At 48.4% G+C, this 20307-nt stretch overlaps 1 protein-coding gene across 2 annotated transcripts in view; it reads left to right on the forward strand.

Moving 5' to 3' along the window:
* Kcnn3 (potassium calcium-activated channel subfamily N member 3) overlaps positions 1-20307 on the forward strand; it is a 159788-nt gene that overhangs the window by 126013 nt on the left and 13468 nt on the right. For both annotated transcript variants that reach the window (XM_021158361.1, XM_029475592.1), the window contains exons 4-6: positions 4188-4329; positions 10701-10811; positions 19926-20053. In XM_021158361.1, coding sequence (XP_021014020.1) covers positions 4188-4329; positions 10701-10811; positions 19926-20053 — 381 coding nt within the window. The remainder of the gene's footprint in view (positions 1-4187; positions 4330-10700; positions 10812-19925; positions 20054-20307) is intronic.

Here is a 20307-nt window from a genome sequence, read left to right on the forward strand (position 1 = left end):
TCTCCTTGTCACACAGCAAAGGCTGTTTTTGTCTATATATGTATATGTTCAAGGAAAAATTTTATTTTGTATTTTAGGCATATATATATTTTAGGTATATATATATATATATATATATATATATATATATATATAGAGAGAGAGAGAGAGAGAGAGAGAGAGAGAGAGAATGAAAAAAAGAAACCCACAAGAAAAATTTTGAAGAATCACTAAAAAAAAAAAAAGCTTTATATCATCTTGAAATGTTTGGTTTGTTTGCTTGCTTGCTTTTTTTGTTTGTTTGTTTTTTGTTTTTTGAAACAGGGTTTCTCTGTATAGCCCTGGCTGTCCTGGAACTCACTTTGTAGACCAGATTGGTCTCGAACTCAGAAATCCGCCCGCCTCTGCCTCCCGAGTGCTGGGATTAAAGGTGTGTGCTACCACCCGGCTTGCTTGCTTGCTTTTTGTTTTGTTTTGTTTTTGAGATAAAGTCTCTGTATCTGGCCCTGGCTGTCCTGCAAGTCACTATGTAGACCAGTCTAGTCTCCAACTCACAGAGACCTGTCTGCCTCTGCATTCTAAGTGCTGAGATTAAAGCCGTGAACCATACCTGGCTTGCCCTGTATGTAATTTCCCCTTTGATCTCTAATCTCTGCACCCCAGAATTCACAAGCATGAAAATGGTTGGTGTGATGCTGAGGCCAGGCAGCCACTCAAGAACACTAATGTAAGCTGCAAGGTTTGCCAGGAAAGACCTGTGAGGTGCTGCGGGCACACGAAGCAACAGCATGCACAGTACTGCACTGCCGTGTACTAATCCCTGTCAGCTGGCTGACACTCTAAGGTGCCGAGCTGCTGCTCTGTGTGCACTGCAAAGGTGCTTCCTGCTGGGGCCCGACCTCTGTATGCTCTTGTCACCTCAGATGGCAAGCTTCTTGTCAGTGGCCTTGGAGCAGGCTCTTCTGTTTCCGGGTCATGCACTTCAGCCTAAACGTCAAGGTAGTCCTTGAATGCCCTGCTATGACTTTCCTCTGGTGTCATAAATCCTACCTTTTCTGTTTCTGCCCTTCCCCGTACAGCCACTGCTGATATGTGCTAAATACTTACTCTGGCTTACAGACTTACACTGCTTGCTTGTTTGTTTGTCTTAATCTTCCCATTAGCAGTTAGGGAAACTGAGTCACAGAGGGATTTACATTACCTGTCCGCAGCCACGGAGCACAGTGCAGCTGGCACGGAGCACACCCAGATGTTGCTCATGCCTCCTGACTGAATCCATTCTTAGACGGGACCCAAGCTTCCCCCCCACCCCACCCCCTAGAAAATCCTCTTCCTGACTAGGCACACTGGCAGTGCGCTACCGGCTCTGCCCCTGCAATGTTTGCTTCCGTGCTGCCGACTCATTGTGCAGGCTCTGTCCGTCTGTCTGTCCTTCCCACTGCCACTGAGCCTTGCTAGGCCACCAATCCCAGAGTCTGGTTTTGTAGTCTAGAGCCTGGGAGTCAGAGCTTGTTGTCTCCTCCCAACATCCAGGAAAGGGCTGCAGACCAAGGACAGGCAAGTGGGACAGTGGACAGATACCTGTCAGAGCAGGGCTGAGGGTGGGACAGTGGGACAGGGTCTGGCTTGGTCCTGGAGGAAACAGTGGGGTGCTAAGCCAGAACCTCTCCAGGATGGCCAGGGGAACAGAACAGGCCAGCCTGGGCACATGAACCTAGAAGAAGAAGCCAGGCAGGCTCCTAGCATGGCTGAGAATTGGATGACTGGGCGATTAAAACTATCTTCAACTGTCTCCAGAAGCTCCAGGCTCCCAGTCCCTTGTACAGGCAGCAGTAAAAGCCACTGCCACGGTGATGATTTGGAACTGGACTTGAGGGCAGTAGGCAGTGGTGGCCATCTTGCTCCCAGTTCCACACTCTGCAGACCTGGCTTCCTTGCTGCTATGCCTCATCTTTTCAAGCATCCTGCTCGTTCTTCCTCTACCAGAGAACCCAGAGTTGCCTCCAAGCCCTCTAATGCCAAATGCACACACCTGCCCATAGAACCCCAGGCTCTCCAGCCTCTTCTGAGCACTGGTCTCCCAAGCTGCGTGTCCACTGCAGAAGCCCAGGTGACAGGTGACCGCCTCCCATGGACACTTTCTCTCTGGGGCACCTGCCAGTCACTTCTGTTTCTCTGCTGTCCAGTGGAGCAGCAGAAGTCATGGGCTTCGCATTGGTTGCTTCCTATGAATCACTCAGCGTCTCTGTGCTTCTAGCCACTTACCCGTCAGGACTTGAAAGGCTGCCGTAAGAAATAGAGTGTTTAGTTTAGAGCAGCGCCAGTAGATGTAACCATACAGCAGGTGCTCTGTAGATGTAATCCTTTGTACTGCCTTGGTGTTCCTCAACTAGGTGCTTGTCAGTGACTAGCAGCTTCTCTGCTTCCTTCAGGGGCATCTCCAGATACACTTGTGCTTGCAGATAGCCCTGCATGCCTCACTAAGAAGGTGGGTCTGGGGAAGCAGTGCTGGGATACCAGTCTCGGTGCATGGAGATTGCAGCTCAGTATAGCTTGTCAGCCCTTACTTATGCCATGTGTGCTAACAAGTGTCAGTCTCCTTGGTTACGACATTCCCAGAGAGCTGCCCCCTTTACTCAAACAGGCTGGCTTGATCTCCCTGCCCCTGGCTCTCTTCCCCACTGTTTATCAGAAGTAGGATTGCACTGCATGCCACTCACGCTGGCCCAGTAAAATGACCCTTTGAGAAAGGACCTTCCTTCCTTGCCATCCCCACTCCCCTGCATGCTGAGTTTGGGCTCCCAAGACCTCCTGGAGAACTGCAGCCCTGCCCCCCCCTCAGTCCACGGTGCTACTGTCACAGAACACCGCAGACTGGGTAACTTACGAAGATGAAAAGGCTAGTTCCCATGGTTTTGGATACTAGGATGCCTTTTATCAAGGCATTGTCGAAACACCAATAAGTTTAGCGTCTGGGAAGGCACCTGGTTGACATATCCTCCAGAGGGAAGGAAACTATGTCCTCATGTCTAGATGGCTCAAGAGCAAAGCAGCAGACTGGTACACAAAAACCCTTTTAAGTCAGGTGAGGGGACACAGGCCTGCAATCCTGTCACTTGTGAGATGGAGGAAGAAGGTCAGAAGTTCAAGGCTAACAGCACATGAGACTGTCTTTTTTTTTTCTTTAAAGGAATAAGTAAATAATAAAATAAAATAAAATAAAACATTCCCAATTCATTCATGAGAGGATACTTCACAGCCTAATCATCTCTAAATGGCCATCTCCTCTCATCTTGGGGACATCGGCTTTTGAGGAGGGAAGACATTTGAGCAATGCCAGGCACCTTCAAGCTGAGTGTGAAGGTTCTTGCCTTTGATTCCAGCACTCAAGGAAGCAGAGGCAGGGGGATCTCTGTAAATTCAAGGTCAGCCTGATCTCCATAGCAAATTCCAAGCCAGCCAGAGCTACAGAGTGAGATCCATTCCAGACAAAAAAAAAAAAAGAAAAAAAGGAGGCACCTGCCAGTGTCTCTCCTACAGAGCCCTCTGCAAATGTCTGTATATCCTCAGAACAGAGCTCCAGGGCCAGGTTCTCCCGAGGAAAGGAAGGAAATACAGAGGAAATGGCCTCCAGGCAGAGGAAATGAGTTGATAGTTCTAGCTGTGTTCTGCCACTAATGTTTTTCTGGGTCAGAAGGAGGCTGAGCCTTGTGAACACTTCCGCGTTCCCCAACCTGTGAGGTTGGCTTCAAGAGAGAGACCCAAGCTACAATGGCTTCCCTCTACATACACAGGAGATACCAGTCCTGAGAGAGAGAGAGAGAGAGAGAGAGAGAGAGAGAGAGAGAGATCTTGTCCAGGAGCCTGTGATTTCAGATTAATCATATAGAAGGTCAATTTAGAAGGAAAATTAGAATATTATTCATGCATGATCTCAGCTGAAGCTGTCCTACCAACAGCAAAAGGAAGTTTACAACGCATCACAGATCGTGCAAAACATTTTTGCCTTTGGGACTCAGCGACTGCAGGCAGGCAGGACCTGGATGGGCTCTGATGCAGCCAGCACCTTCGGGAAGGCCTAAAGAGAGGTGTCTCACTGTCACCACTGTGTGTTCCTCAGTACCCCACCCCACCCCCCTAGACTGTTCCACAGCCTCTGTTCCCAGGAATAGGGGTTTCACAGACTAACTCCTGTCTTCCCTCGGCAGGTACCATGATCAGCAGGACGTAACTAGTAATTTTCTGGGTGCCATGTGGCTCATCTCCATCACGTTCCTTTCCATTGGCTATGGGGACATGGTGCCCCACACATACTGTGGGAAAGGTGTCTGTCTTCTCACCGGCATCATGGTGAGTACCGCCTCTGCCCATGGTCCTGCCCTCCCAGAGAGGCCTTTCTGGGGAGGGGGAGGGGGAGGGGGAGGGGTGCTGGTCACTGAGCATTCATGCCTCCCCCCCGTGCAAGTCGAGAGGCAAGTGTGAGTTGTGCAAATCTAGTTTCCAGAGCCCACCAGCTGGAGTTGGCTGTCGCTCTGACCCTCTGCTCACTACTGGGGAACCTCAGGCTTATCATCTGCCATGCTCCTTTCTGTGTCCCAGATTCCATAGACCTCAGCACCAGTTCTGATCAGGTTTAGCTGGAGCTCATAAATAGACCATTGAGCTGGCCTGAAGGGCCCTGGGTCCTGAATGGGCTTGGCTTGCTGGCTTGAGTTCTGGTTTGTCCACATGGCTCTGGGACAACTCTTGGCTTTCCTGGGCTTTGTCTTCCACGCATGCACATTGGGTTGCTGGCTCTGAGTGACAAATGCTTTCCAGCATGGGTATCTGGTAAGACCAACAGGTCTGCAGGCACCCAGCACCAAGGTCTGCTTCTTCCCACCCTCAGCCAAATGCCTCAGGCTCCAGGGAGCTCTGGGACACACGTGTCCCTGCCTTTCGCTGGGCTGTGTGCGGCATATGGGAGGGATGTGGTGTGCAAGTAAGACACAGGGCTTGACTTTTCACTATCCCCTCACTGTGGCCCCTGGGCCAGTCACTCAGCTGTCACCTGTGGAGCCTAGATACTCAACTGGCCTCCTCACTGACTTGTGGGCCCCAAGAACTAACTGATGTGAACATTTTGGGTAAACAGTGAGTACTGTATTCAGGCTAGCCCCACTTTTGAAGCAATCAGGATTGGGGGATACTTTAGGCGTAGGATAGGGAGTGTCTACTATGATGTCCTATGTGGAGTCTTAGACTCGATGACAGACTTCCTTTTTAGCCCAGGGAGACTCGTTTCTTAGAAGAGAAGAAAAAATCCTGGAGAGAGGGGCACACAGCTCTGCTGGGAGCCATTGAAGCTGATAATGGGGTGACGGTACAGATAGGATGTTTGAGACCTGGTTCTAGGTCTCTCTCCGTGGTCTGACCCTCAGATCTCTCAGTGCTGTCTTGCTCTGCACCCCACCCAGCTGCTGTGAAATCCCCCTTTCAGGGCTCCGTTCTCACTGCCCCCAGGAGATAGGACAGCCTTCCTGTGAGGCAGTGACCGGTGTCTACCGAAGAAGCCAGTCGGTTGCTAGGAGTAGAGGAGACCCCAGGGTGGTGGCTGGCTGACCACAGCCTCCTGTTCTTTCCAGTTCCCAAGCAGAGCAGACCCATGTGAGCAAGCAACCTTGAAACAGCCGGTAGTGACAAGGGCATAGTGCCAGGCTGGGATAAATCACAGTAAGTGCAAGGCTTTAGAACAAACACCTCCCATCGTTCAGTAGGAGTCTGTCTGGCACAACGCCAACAGTCACCAGGAAACCAGGCAGAGTCTTCCTACCAGAAAGGAGTTAAATGCCACCTGAAGGCTGTAGCTTTCCTTCTGAGACTCTTGGAGTGAGCTTCAGGCCCCACCCTAGTTCTCAGGCAGGGTACTAGGAGCCTCCCTGCCAAGAGGTGCAAGAGCCTCTGTTATTTTTAAATACCAGCCATTCTTCCTCTCAGCATGGAGCTGTGCCCTATCCAAGAAGCTGCCTGGGCCCACTGTTTCCCTGGCTCCCCGGTTTCACATCTCCTGGCTTTGGCTCTAAAGCATTGGTAAAAAGACAGGAGGCCCTGGTCTGAGACACTGCTTATCCATAGGCGGTGGTCTGCCTTGGCCTCCCCAGCACCCTCAATGGCTGCCTGGGATCCACGGTGTTGCTTGTGGTTTGTGGTGAGATTCAAGTGGGAAGAGCCAGCAGGCAAGACCCCACACTGCCCTCCTTAAATTCCAACACAGGCTTTTCCTGGGAGCGCTTGCCTAAGGCCTAGCTCCCCACAAAGGCTCCAGCATGGGATGGTCCCTTTGTTCTTTGTCAATGTCTTCACCCATATTAAATGCCACTCACTCTGGAAGCCTGGTGGCTTTTTTTTTTTTTTCCTCTTTCCTATTCAACACGACTCCAGCTGAGTCACTCCTTTCTAGGAGCTCACATTGCTAAGCCCCCCCACCCCCAACATGATGTATATCTCCTGATTATTATTCCAAGGGCCTTGACTAAAGGTAGGGCTTCCTGTTTGGTTACCATGGACACCACTGAGGCCAAGGCAAGGGCTGCACAGGAAGGGAAAGGAAGGATTTTGTGTGCCTGCTGCAAATGGCCTTAATCATTGTTTTCCTTTAGCATCCAGCAACTGCATAATTATCCACCATTAGGCAGGGCATATAGCTGTCTGGACAACTTGACACCGTTGGCTTAGGCCTGGAGCACTTGAGAGTTCACTCATTAATGCAAATCTACCTTGAGCCCCAGCACCTTCCCATGAGGAATTTTCCAGGATACTTTACAAGGTAGTTACTATTCACCACCCAGAAGGAAAATGAAGCTTTTGGCTTAGCTTCTGTGGGTATCTGGGAGAGCCTCAGGGCCCCCCAGAGACTTTCTGGTGGTAACTTCATGTCAGCGGCTCTCTCTGTGTCCCAGATCTGGATGCACTCTATCACCCTGATGGGGGTTGTAGACAATCAGGCCTTGTAGCCATCCATCCAGTGGAACAGTGAGCTTTCCCCAGCAGTGTCTCGAGAGATGCCTCTTGAGCTGATGAAGAAGAGGTGACACAAACCGAGTGACCTTGGGGGCAGCACAGATGGTCTCAGGAAGACATCTGCTTAGTGTCCTGTCCCATGCAGCTCTCCTCAATCGCTGTGGTTTCAGGGCTGCTGATGGTATTTTGGCTGTCCCACAGAATCTATTGCAGCCCCGAGGCGACCGTAAATGTTCCTGGCTGCCTTCTTCCATGTGTCACGTTCATTTATGTTTTATCTCCTTTTAAGCCTCTTTCGTTAAGAACACCTCATACTTTCCCCCCTCGGGATACTTGTTTTTCCAACATCTAAGATTTTCCAGCTGGACATTTTTCTTGGAAACGGGAAGTGGGGGGCGTGGTGTGGAACGGTTGGTGTCCAGATTTGGGTGACGACTTAGACATGTCCATCCCTTTAGACACCCCTTCTCTGGGCGTCTGTAGCCTCTGCTTACCTGTGTACCTTGGGCAGTCTGATTTTGTTGGAGGCAGGTCCTGCCCCGCTCTTTGCAAAAAAGACTTGGGTGGAATGGACTGAAGATTCCCATCAATGTCAAGGGAGTCAGGTCTTAGCATCTAAAGTCAAGAGGCTGAGTCACAGATTTGCTCCCCATTTTAACCCCACAGAAGTCACTCCAGCAGTTGTCATCTTTCCTATCTCATCCCCCCCTACTCGATGCCCCCCTGTCCCCCTCTGTGCCCCTCTGTCCACCGGCCACCATCACTGCGCTTCCACACAAGGACAGCATGAGCTCACATGCTGCACTTAAGCAGGTCCCTGAGAGTCCGCCCATTAGAGCAAGCTGCACAACGGTTGAATCTCACTAACGTACCCAGGTGGCTAATACAACCCTGGGGTCACTCTCAGATGCAAGACATTTCCAAGGGAACACAGAGTGGTCACCATCAAACCCATAGGGATAGACAGGCTGGCCATTGGGAAGGGGGCCTCATGGCACTTCCTGGGTGTCCTCTAAAGTCCTCAGATGGAGCATTCAGCTCTAACCCTGGCTCTTCATTCTTCCTTCTCACACCCAACTGTTGTTTGGTTGTTTCTTATCCCTGGCTTTCTCCTTCTGTTTTCTGATTAGTGCTGATTAGAATATGGCCAAGTTGTTTTCTATCTCATTCTCCATCTCCCTTGCTCTTCCAGCTTCTCAGTCATCCTGGAAAGGGCCAGCAGCCTAGAGTGTAAACACTTCACACCATTTTCTGAGGGTTGTTGCTGCTTGATACCACACTCACAGAGTTGCCTCTTAATACACATTAATAGCTCTGGCATCATCATCTGTGATCTCCCTAATTACATCCAGTCAATGAATTATCTAAAAGAAAGCAAAGGGTGCAGGCTGGCAAGACAGCACATTGCTAACGGCATACTGCCAAGCCAGATACCCTGAGTTCAATCCCCAGGACCCATAGGTACAAGGAAAGAACTGGCTTCTCCTCTGTTGTTCTCTGACCCCCCATGTTTGCACCCGTATACATACACATACACACAGATAATTAAATTTCTCATTAAGATTGTGCATTCCCACTGGAGTGGGAATGGCGTGAAGCAGGTAGCATCCTCAGAAGGGCATCTCTGAGGGAATGTTTGCATTTTTAGGCTGAATAGAAACCAGGCTCTGGGATTTAGTCTACTTTCTTGCCTCCATACTGTCCCCTTAACCCCCAATGTATCCTTCTCATGTAAGATGGGTATTTCCTTAGTTAAGCACTGCCCTTCGCATTGGCAGTCCACTGTAGTCACAGTGTCAGCCAGCTAGGCCGTGGGCCAGGGCTGGAGCTGCAGGGCTCCCGTCTAGACCCCAGCAATTGGGGCATGACCAATTGTTTTGATGATGTTCCTAAGATCCATATAGCAGAAGGGTGACTCGCTCTTCAGATGTCACACCCCGGCTTTCCGGGGTGATTTAAGTGGAATTATTTCTGGACCCAGGAGAGCCTGGGGAGAACCCTCTCCCTCTGATGTTCCATTTTTAATGCCAGGACACATCCTTCTTTTTGGATGTTCTATACAAAGGAGATGGATGGTGCTGGCTTTGCTTGGGGGGTGGGGATCCTCCCTCCAGGACAGTTTCTTTTAAGCTATTTTTGCTTTTGACAGGCTGGTTAAATTGATTACAGCTATAGACTGAGCTGTCCAATTGCCCATATCCTCTAAAAAATGGGCACCAAGTCTCCAGCAAGTCCCAGATGCCAAGAAAATGCAGCCATCCCCAAATGGACAGGGGAAATGAGGCCAGAAAAGAAAAGTTCACAGACTGGGATCTGCGCTCAGATTAGGTGGCCGAATGGGCAGAGCGTCATTCTGCTGTGTTAAATGGATCCGTGTGGAAAGCTGGGGAGAGGCAGTGCCACTTTCCACATCAGCATCCCACACAGGATGGCCTTCATCACAGGGAAGGGGGTGTGTGAAATACATTTGCCCCAAGTTGGCTATAGATTGTAGCATTTCTGAGAAATATTCTCCTCATTTCTCACACATAGTATAAAACCCAGGAAGTCAAAACTGTTGCTGGTAGATTCCTTCATCCCAGCATCTCACACTGCTAATCTGGGCTCCATGCTGGGCTTTGTGGCATGGGGACTGGCTGCTAGAATTCCTAAGTCCTCTACCTCTCTCCATAGGTGGTGGTCAGGATGGCACCATGCTCAGAGAGAGAGCAGTGGTCTGTGAGGAGAGGTCAGGGATGGCTTCCATGGGCCACTAAAGAACCAGGTGAAGGGATTCTGTCTCCCTCCCTCAGGACTCACAGGCCACCAAGCAGCACCGAGGAGTGTTTCTAAACATAGGGGCACACTGCTTTCCTGTCCCTGCTCCCTGCTCCGACAGCTGAAGGACTGGGCAGGAAAGGCAGCCTGCTTTTCTGTGGCTCAGCTCAGGCCTGCTGCTTTGCTCCTCCTCTGTGTTCCCCTGTGGGAGTTGGGAGATGGGAGCTACCTGAGCAGACTGAGAACATGATTCTGGGAGGGCTGAGAGTGTTCTACTGGGTCACTTAAATCCTGGCTGTAGACAGAAGCGTTGTCCCCTTTAAAATGTATTTGAGGCTCCTTCTGAAAGCCTGTGCTGAGTCACAGCCTAGAGCCTCAAGAAGAAAGACCCACACACAGGGCAGGCACAGCAGTCAGTGCCCATCCAAGTATCCCCCCTGGGAGATACTTATCCCAAAGATGGCCATATACCCAAAGATGGCCATATTCATCTTTGGGGTAAAGGCATCTGCTCTTCATTTGGCTATTCTCGGGACTCTCTCAACTGCCCGGTATGGCCTACACACTGCAGTCTGCACATGGGTTTCCCCCTGGGCCTGTGGATGAGAACTTCGGACGAATGAGACAAAGCAGACATGGCCTCCAGGTGCTGGACTGTCTGTCACCTGTCACACTGCTTTCCCTCCCGGAAGGCTCATTCTAGCCACACAGCACTGAGAATTTGAAGAATCAACTCCCACAGGTCAGCCAGGGTCACAAGGCAAGAAGCATTGCCTCTTTGGTGGGGCTATCGGGGCACAAGCAGGTTTTGACAGGATTTATGGCATGTCTTGACCAATTAGAGACTCCAAGTCTTATACCATTCCCTTGAAATGTCAACATTGAGCCTGGGGCACACCAAGTCTTGTGTTTTACCTCCTAACTGTGTGTTTTCTCTCCTGGGACCCTCTGACGTCCTCTGGCAGGGTGCAGGCTGCACTGCCCTTGTGGTAGCTGTGGTTGCCCGAAAGCTCGAACTCACCAAAGCAGAGAAGCATGTGCACAACTTCATGATGGACACTCAGCTCACCAAACGGGTAAGCCGCCTCACACCCATGCCTTCAGGCAGGTCCACAGCCGAAGTGGGAGCTGGTCAGAAAGAGATCAGACACCGGGTGTGGCTTAGCAATGCTCCTTTGAGTGCAGGTTAGGAGCATGCAGCTCAGGTACACAGCCCCTACTGAATGCACTACCCAATGCCCCTACTGAGTGCGTGAATCTCAACAAACCAGGTGAGTCCGCCATTACGTCACCACATGCTTCCAGCAACCAAATAATTTTCCTGATAATTAGATCAATAGCACACAGTGATAGAAGCCATCTCGCCTCCCTGCCTGATGGGGTCAAATCAACCATGCAGGGTGATGCTATATTTTTGACTATGCTCAAATATTTTCATGATTCTCATTAAGGCCAGTAGAGAGCCTTAAAATTATACTGGAGTTGTACCTAAATCCAATCCCTTTAAAAAGTCATTTAAAGAGATTATTCCAGTAGAGCCCACATTCCCAAATATTGTTGCTCACCAAAACACCACCATCCGTTTTCCCCTTTTGGGCTGTCTGGATAATGGCTCTCACTTGCATCCTTATGAACTCAGCTTAGGAAGAGGATAAACTCAAAGTGCAGGGATGGGGTGATTAGCTGCTGCTCAGATTCCCCCACTGAATTGTCAGAGAGAAGGAAGCTCATTTCAGCCAGGCACAGTGATCCCAGAACGCAAAAGGCTAAAGCAGGAGGATTGCCATAAATATGAAGCCAGCCTGGGCCATCTAGCAACCCCTGTCTTAAAGCAAAATAAAAAATAAAAACAAGCAAAAATTAATAAGCTCCTCTAAGAACAGAAAAGAATAAGGCTTCCAGGACGACAACAGGCCCAACAAACTAGCTAGGAGCTATTTCTTTAAGGACAGTTTTCAAGCGAGACTCTGGAAACAAATGGGAGCCTGAAGGAAGGTCAGATGTATGCCCTCCTGGGTGGCTGATCTTCTCTAGAGGAAGAGCCAGGACTCTGGATGCTACCCGGGCATTGATCCCCAGAGAAACGCTTCAAGGTGACACGAATCTTACCAAACCCCACAGTCTTAGTTGGGGATTTGAGTACTAGAGAAACTCTTCAGTGATTAACGTTTCAAAGCCATAAAAAAATGTGTTAGAAATAGAGACAGGCGGGAAGACAGAACAAAAAGAGACTGGGAAGGAGCAGGCAGGCCCTCGGGGAAGCCAGCACAGAGTTTGCGGTTGCCAAGGCCTCTCAGTACCTCAGCAGAATTATTTATGGCGTTTGATTGTTGGGTCTTTGATTGGGGGTTTCTTTAAAGAGCTGCCACAGATATAAAAAAGGAACCTGTACAAGCAAATCTTGACATATCATTGGCATACAGACCACAAGGAACATCATGGCCCCGAGCCACCAGCCAGACAAAAGAAAACACGGAGCTCGGGCATGACAGTATGTGACACTGTCACCCTGCAACAACCATACCAAATGCTAGGAGGAAAGCCTCAGCCTCAGCCAGGCTCGGCACAGAGGGGAAGACTAGGGTATGGGCCATCTAAAATGCAAGTGTCATCTCACTGCTTTGAAACCCCAAGGGCAAGGGGAGAGGGGTTTGTCTCCCAGATCTTTTCTGAGGCTGTTTGCCAAGAACAGAAACAGTAACATTCCCTGTTTGCTCTGGTGGCTTTTTAGAGCCAAGAGTATACTTTGTATTTTCTTTCTATTCCTTTGTCCTATCCCTTTTTCACCCAGTAAATCAGACACAAGAGGAAAATAAAATGAGGAAAGCCTGCTCTTTCAGGGGCTAGGGAAATTAGCGCGCGCGCCCGCGCGCGCACACACACACACACACACACACACACACACACACACACCGCACTATAATTGTAGAAGGAGATGAGGTTGTGGTTGTTAATTTCAATCTTTCAAAAATAATTCACTAAAATCCTCTTCAAGGCCACTTACTTTTGGAGGAATAGGGCTGAAAATCAAATCCATGGATATTTATTGCTCGCCCGTGATGTGAGGTGCCTACTTAATTCAATAACATCTCACTTTTCTCCGAACACTCAAATCTGCTGAAATGTCCCGGTAATATCTTATATCTTTTCCCAGAGAAATAAACACAAAAGGAATGATTCTCACAGAGGGAGATTGAAAGCTGGCATGACAGAAATGTTACAAAGGACCTTCTGGGCATCCTTGTCTGAACTGAAGCTGGCTCTGACCTCTGTGACCACTAGGGAAGTCTGTCCTTTGCCCTTTTCAAATAGCCCATGCATCCAGTTAGGGTGACTCACAGGTCAAAGACTGTTCCCAAGGCTCCAATGAATTCTCAGAGCAGGGTCCAGCGTGTAAGGAGTTGGTAGTAGAGGATTAGTGGCTTCCCTGATGAAAGCAGATCCTTGCAAGGACAGGCAATATTAATCCCTTGAATATCTAAGCAGAAAGAAAACATGAATTGTAGTCTGTGAATCACACAAATGGGAGTCATTCTGACGTTAATTCATTCGGCCTGTCTAGCTTCCACCCAGCCCTTCCAGGTAGCACCGGGCTGTTGGCTTGTGTTTACTTGTGGAGAACGGAGGCAGCCTGGTAGCATGGAAATGGACTCACTTCTGACTTTCCCAGACCCCTGCCATGTCTCCTTTCACCTGAATAACTTGTCAACCTTGGTGGCAACGTCACTTCTGTACTTGGTGGGATCACAGCTTCCCACACTGACTTCACAGTCACTGCCACTGTTAATCTATAATTATAACTTATTGCCGGCCCTGGACTACTCAATAATGTCTAAGGAAGTGACACATAGCAACGCTGTGTGTGATCGAGAGATGACCCGTGTATCCCACCGACTCCCCACTCAGACCTGTGGTAGGATCTACAATCAATTTGATAAGTGTGTGCTGCTGGCTGGGGTGGCCTCTCTCTCCTTGCAGAAGGGTTCCTCGACCCCATGATCTCATCGAACCACATTTCCCATGAAATCAGTGCATAAAGCCAAATCCAGCAGCCCTGAACTACTTCAGGCTCCTGACTCTCCAGGGCTGCTTACATACGTCACTGTCCCTTCACTGTCCAGGCCCAAAGACAGTGCCAGTTAGACTAGTCTGTACCTAGCAGTGCTCAGGGCCCCGCCCCTCACTCAGTTGCTTACATGTGATGATCTTTCCAAGGCTCCTCTTACCCCATCCTTAAAGCACCCTCTACCTGGGTTTTCTTGCCATAGACCTAATTATCCTGCATCTGCTTGTGGTCTTCCCAGTCATCCCTTTTCATCCCCTTAGACCTGATTCCACCCTGAACATACACACTCAAAAAACCTCAGGCAGCCTGAGAACCTACTGAACAGTCCTAAATAAAACCTGAACTCTTAGAAAATGTCAAAGGCTTGAGGGAAAATGTTTCCAGCAGGCTTATTCAAAGACTTACTCTTAGCAGGGGTGTTTTATAGGGGACATAATGGCAGTGGCTGTTATGCAGTCATGGAAGGCTGGCTAAGGACCTCTAGGTGGATGGCCCATGGCTGGCATGGCTTATGAGTAGGTCCCCAGAAGAAGCATTTCATTAGGTAATCAAGCATGCCAGGACTAGACATGCTAATTCTCCCAGGATTGCAAATGACATCCCCACAAAGGCTGTGACCCTGAGAGACTGGGCACAGTGTTTCTTTCCCCGCCACAATAGAAAAGCATAGAAACGAACAGGAAAGATCCTGGGGATGAGCTGGTCCAAACCAGATGTGAATACTCAAGTCCAGAGATGGGGAGGGGGTGGATGCCCAACACGTGCACCTAGTTGGTGTCTGTGGAGGATATGATTTGACCACAGGAAGCAGTAGCGCTCCAGCCACTACCCAGCGCGGTTAGTTCCTTGAGCTTTGCATGATGGTTAAGGTCCCAGGCCTGCGAGACAAAAGAGCCAGCTTGACTCCAATAGCCCAGTGTTACATTAATAGCACGGTGAGTAACCTGCCATTCATCACCGAGTTGCTATGGGTAGAGCTCAAACTCCAACCCTGAACCACACAATACATCTCCTTTCTGCTTCTCTCCCCATTCCAAAGTCCTGACAAGAGTGTTGATGAAGCAAGCCCCTTGCAGGTGAGGCAGCGAGCGTGGGTTATGATGGAGGAAGGAAGAGGGGAGGCAATGCAGGTGGATGAGAGAGGGTCTTAGAAAGTTGTCCCTGGAGGAAGATGAGGAGAGAGTGGCTGGCAGGAGGGGAGGGCGCACTGCTGTTTACAACAGATACCTCCAACCAAGCTCTGGAGACAGGCTGCCTCCATTCACGATCTCCCTCCATGATGTTCCTCATCCCTGCTCATCGGACTCCACCTATTGACTGTTGAGATGGTGACTCGTGGCTTCCAGGCTGCTCTGGATTCCCTCTTTGCCCTCTCCAACCAAGAAGGACACTGCTCCCTCGGCGGGGAGGTGGCCAGAGCAGCCTGTTACATGGGATGCTGTGGTCAAGAATTCAGGGAACAGACACGTCCTTCTGCATATTTTCTTCTCTCGAGGAGACTAGGGCCATGAGAAGAAGCTGACATGAATTGGAAAAGTGCTACCAATAACATGACAGTAGGTCTATGAGATGGCTCAGTGGGAAAAGGCTCTTCCCGCCAAGCCTGTTGACCTAAGTGTGATGAACCCTGGGACCCACATGGTAGAAGGAAAGAATTGACTCTTGAAAGGTATCCTCTAACTTCTACCCATACACTGGGATGCATATACCATCCCAAAATAAACAGATAAATGTAATGAGAAATATATGTTTACAAAAACAACACCAAAGTAACTGTGCCTTGAAACACACCATGGGCAGTATATAGAATGCTGAACAGTCTACCTGTGCTCTCATCTAATCAGCACAGAAGCCCATCTCCAAGATGAATGACACTTGCAAGAGCCACGCCCTCGGCCTGCTCTAATTTTCTTAGAAGCGCTTAGAATCTGATACTGTGGTTTTTAACCGCATACTTCCTCACCCAAAGATTATAAATTCCGGGACAGCAGCAATGGCATCGGTTCAGCAATGGCAAGAGTGGTAGCATGCACTGTAATCCCCCAAAGCTGCCGCAGAAGGATTTTGTGTTTGAAGTCAATCTGGGCTAATAATGAGTTCAAGATTGGTCTAGACTACAGAGTGAGACCCGGTATTTTTGTTTTTAAAAAGAACATTATTGATTTGTTGACCTCTGTCCTCTCCCTTTCTAGAACAGTGCCTGGCTCACCATAGGTCCTTGTTAATATTTGTTAACTGTCCTTCAGATGGATAGAGAACTCGAGTCTCAGGGAGCTCAGCAATGGATCCATGGAGGAGCAAAGAACCCACCCACTTACCACCTTTGCCTGGAGGTTAATCCATGAAACAGTGCAGACAGTCGTGCTCTGCAAAGCCTGGCACAGCAGTTAACGCACAGTTCTTTGGGAGATTTTCCTCAGACTTGGTTCTTCCCTAGTCCCACTAATGTGCAGGTCTGTCCTTCCTAGCCAGGAAAGGTGGTGTGCTTGTTTAATCCCAGCGCTCAGAAGGCAGAGGCAGGTGGATCTCTGTGAGTTTGAGGTCAACCTAGTCTACATATCAAGATCCAGGACTTCCATGATTGTATGGTATTACTCTGTCTCAAAACAAAACAGTCTCATAGTATATGGTATAAGGTATATGGTATATGGCATATAGTATATGGTATAAGGTATATGGTATATGGCATATAGTATATGGTATAAGGTATATGGTATATAATATATGGTATATAGTATATGACATGTGATATATGGCATATGATATATGGTATATAGTATATACAACTTAAAGTGAAAAGAGCAATGTGGGGATTAGAGAGTTTATAGACTCAGTGAACACCATCAGCCTGAGTTCTTATGCGTCTGGAAGCCAGAGAACTAACCATTCACACATAAAAGATCCCACCCAGCTATCTTCAGTGGCACCTCAACCCAACCAGTCAGAGCCAACCTTGAATGGCCCTTGCCAGTTTGCTGCTTCTCTCTCAAGCCCTGACCCTCCCAACCCTGCATCCTGGGAACATCTTTTAGGTGTGGTATCTTTGTTCATCAGGAGAGCTCAGAAGGTAGCTAAGCCTTCATCAGGAAAGGGTGTCTCACACTGTGGAGACTGAGCATGCCCCAAGAGGGGCTGAAATGGTGCTGTCTTCTCAACCATGCTCAGAGCCTGGCACCAGGTGAGATGGAGGGAAACTCAAGAGAGCCAAGTGCAGTTAAAAGTCTATTGCTTTTTCTGTTGCAGATATCGATCTACTTAGCTTTGTGCCAGGCCGTTTGCTAGCAATTAATTTCAGTCAGTGCAAGGGCTTGCGTTTACCATTATTTTCCCGAATGCTCAGGGGCCTCCCTCTCAAACCCATAAAGATGATGTGATTCCACTCTGCTGCCTGGCCAAACCATGACTTCAGGATCTTTCATTTAGGCTGGAGCTGAAGGCAAGACGTGAAGTCTGTGTTCTGTCGTGTTGCTGAATGAGGGCCAGATGTCTTAAAAAAGAAAGACAAAAACCAAACCAATGTCCTTCTCAATTCCTTGATCCTGGGAAAGAGGAAATGATTCTGTTTGAATTCAGATGCGATCCAGACCTGTCTTCCTTCAGACCATGTGGGAATTGTTTGCACCTCTTGGACCTGACTCTTGCTTAGACTTAGCCATTAGCTCTCTGTATCCTATCTCTGAAACTGTTTTCTTATATTTTAAGTGGGGGTAATAATAACCAATATCTGTCTGATACTTTAAAATTTATATAGTGCTCAAATCTACACTGACTGTTTGCTATTGGCAAGCTGATGGGCTGAGGCTATGGAAAACCAAGATGATGTTAGCCCGACATGATAGTGGGTTTGTGAGGATGTCAGCCAGACCTGGATGGGGGAGCCTTGCTAAAACCAGCTGTTCCCTCCACACATCAGCAGTGCCTCACAAATGTGTGTGTCTGTGTATGTGCCCAAGCATGTACATGTGTGTATGCATGTGTACCCAAGCATATGCCCATGTATGCATTTGTGTGCGTGTGCATGTGTGCATGCTTGAGCATGTATGCATGTATGTATTCATGTGTGTACCTGAGTGTGTGTGTACATGTATGTGTGTACCTGAGCTTGTATGCCGGTGTGCATGTGTTTGTGTACCCAAGCATGTATGTATAGTGCGTGTGCATATATGCATGTGAATATGTGTGTGCTTGCATATGTGTGTGTATGTGTGTGTGTGTGTGTGTGTGTGCGCTCGCGCATTAGCCTAAAATGTCTTCCCTTCACGTTAAAGATAATTAAGCATTCGCTTCTAAACCACTTAATGATGCATACAGCCTATAGGCTTCCTCATTTCAAATGTTTGTTAGCAAGACACAGAGAGCATTGTCAAAGGTTTGTCAGTTTGGCTATTCTGTGGCACTATCCACATTCCTAAGAAGGGACTGTATAGCTAGGGCTTTACCCGTCCTTGAAACCACTTGGGCAGACTTTGTCCTCTCCTGCTTATCTTTAAGGCTTCCCTTGGAGGCTGAGCATCCACAGAAACTGAGGAGATCCTACATCAAATTGCCCACCCCCTTAAGGGACAACAGCAGCATATTCTCTGCTGAGAAAAAGCCCTCCCTTCCCCACCACCTATTTAGCCAACCAGCTCCAAGGCCCAGAGCCCATCATCTGCTTGCCCTCCCTTGGTAGCCAGACAATGGCTACCTCCAGCCTCGTCTTACTGCCACCTGCTCCCTGTCAAACAAGAAACAGAAACAGTAACATTCCCTGTTTGCTCCTGTGGCTTTTTAGAGCCAAGAGTATACTTTGTATTTTCTTTCTATTCCTTTGTCTTATACCTTTTTCACCCAGTAAATCAGACACAAGAGGAAAATAAAATAAGTGGCAGAGTGGCCAATGTAACCATTTAAAACCATTTCACAGTAGATTTTTCCTGAACAACAACAAAAAAGTAATATTTATGTCACTTAGACATTTCTGAAAAGACTTAGATGTTCTTTTAAAAACATCACATCGACGCCAATGAAGAATACAGCCCAGCTTTAGTAATAGATTTTGAAATACATACAAGTTATCAGCCTGCAAAGCAGTGTTTCTTAGGCCTTCCCACGTGTCTCAGCATGTTAGCAACGCCCCATCTGTTGGTGTCAGTCTCAGAAGCTGGTTTGTAGTCTCTGATTTTATTAAAATCCTATCTGGCAAGTCACTTGATCTCTTCTAGTCTGGTCTCCTCACTTCCATGCCCTGGGCCTGGGGTCCTGTGCCAGTGTGCATAGCTGACAGAAATGGAGACCATTAATCAGAAATACATTTAGCTTGTGCTTAATAAGGAGTATTTTCTCTTGTTCTTGCTAGTAATTGCTGAAGATGTCTGTGTTTGGATTAAAACTTTGTCCCCTGCCATCTGGATGCCATTGATACGTCTCAGCTCAGTCATGAGCTGGATGATATCAGTGGTTTCCATGTCAACAGATGACAAGAGTTGTATATGGAGCCGTGTGACTACAGTGCCTGGGGAAGCCAGCCCCGGGAAGGAGGCAGCTGTGCTGTCACACCTAAGCATCTTCCCTGATTCTCAGACACCACTGAGATGATTTCAGTTTTGTGCCAATTACATTTACATGTGAAATCGCAACACATAATTTTTGGCCAGTTAGGAAAGGAACAGTGGTCTTGTTGGTACCTGTCATTGCAGTTTGTAAGAAAGACATTTTCTCAAAGACACCTTTTAAAATCTCCACTTGGTAGGAAACTTATTGCTTTCAAGTAAAGTGTGGTACCCTGATTATGAGGGCATTGATAGCATGTATTTATTGATCCAAACTGTACCCCAGACTTCAAGAGCTTGCTAAGCAGCCTGTCTAAATATAGCAGCAGCAGCAGCAGCCGAGAGGCAGCGATGAAACCATTAAGGAGGAGAAGTGCCTCTCGGCTCGAAGCTCCAGTCTAGGCCTCAGATACAAGATTAATAAAAAATGTGTTTTAATCATCTTTTCTAAGAGTTTCCTGATCTTGATTAAGAAAGCACATCTCTGAAGAACCATTTTCTCAGGAAGTAGATGGTAGCCACACATGCAAGAAAAATACATATTGTGTGAACCCAGAAATTAACCCAACAGCTGCTTGTTACCTTTCCCTCAGATCAAGAATGCCGCCGCCAATGTCCTCCGGGAAACGTGGCTAATCTATAAACACACAAAGCTGCTAAAGAAGATTGACCATGCCAAAGTCAGGAAACACCAGAGGAAGTTCCTCCAAGCTATCCACCAGTGAGTATCGGAGAACCTGAGCAGTGTACTGTTTGGTCAAACTGAACGCAGGATGCCACAGCTCTGCTGCGCATCCCCAAACCAGGGAGATGCAGGAGAAATCGACTCTGCTCTACTCAAAAAGCACCCAGTCCAGGCCTTTGACTCACTGTGCGGCAGTGGGCAGGCTGCTGTGGGAGGCAGAGATCAGAGCAAGGACCTAAAGGCATTCATGCTACCCAGATGCACACACACACATACATGCACAGACACAC

The sequence above is a fragment of the Mus caroli genome, chromosome 3 (assembly GCF_900094665.2).
Source record: "Mus caroli chromosome 3, CAROLI_EIJ_v1.1, whole genome shotgun sequence".
Taxonomy (NCBI): Eukaryota; Metazoa; Chordata; class Mammalia; order Rodentia; family Muridae; genus Mus; species Mus caroli.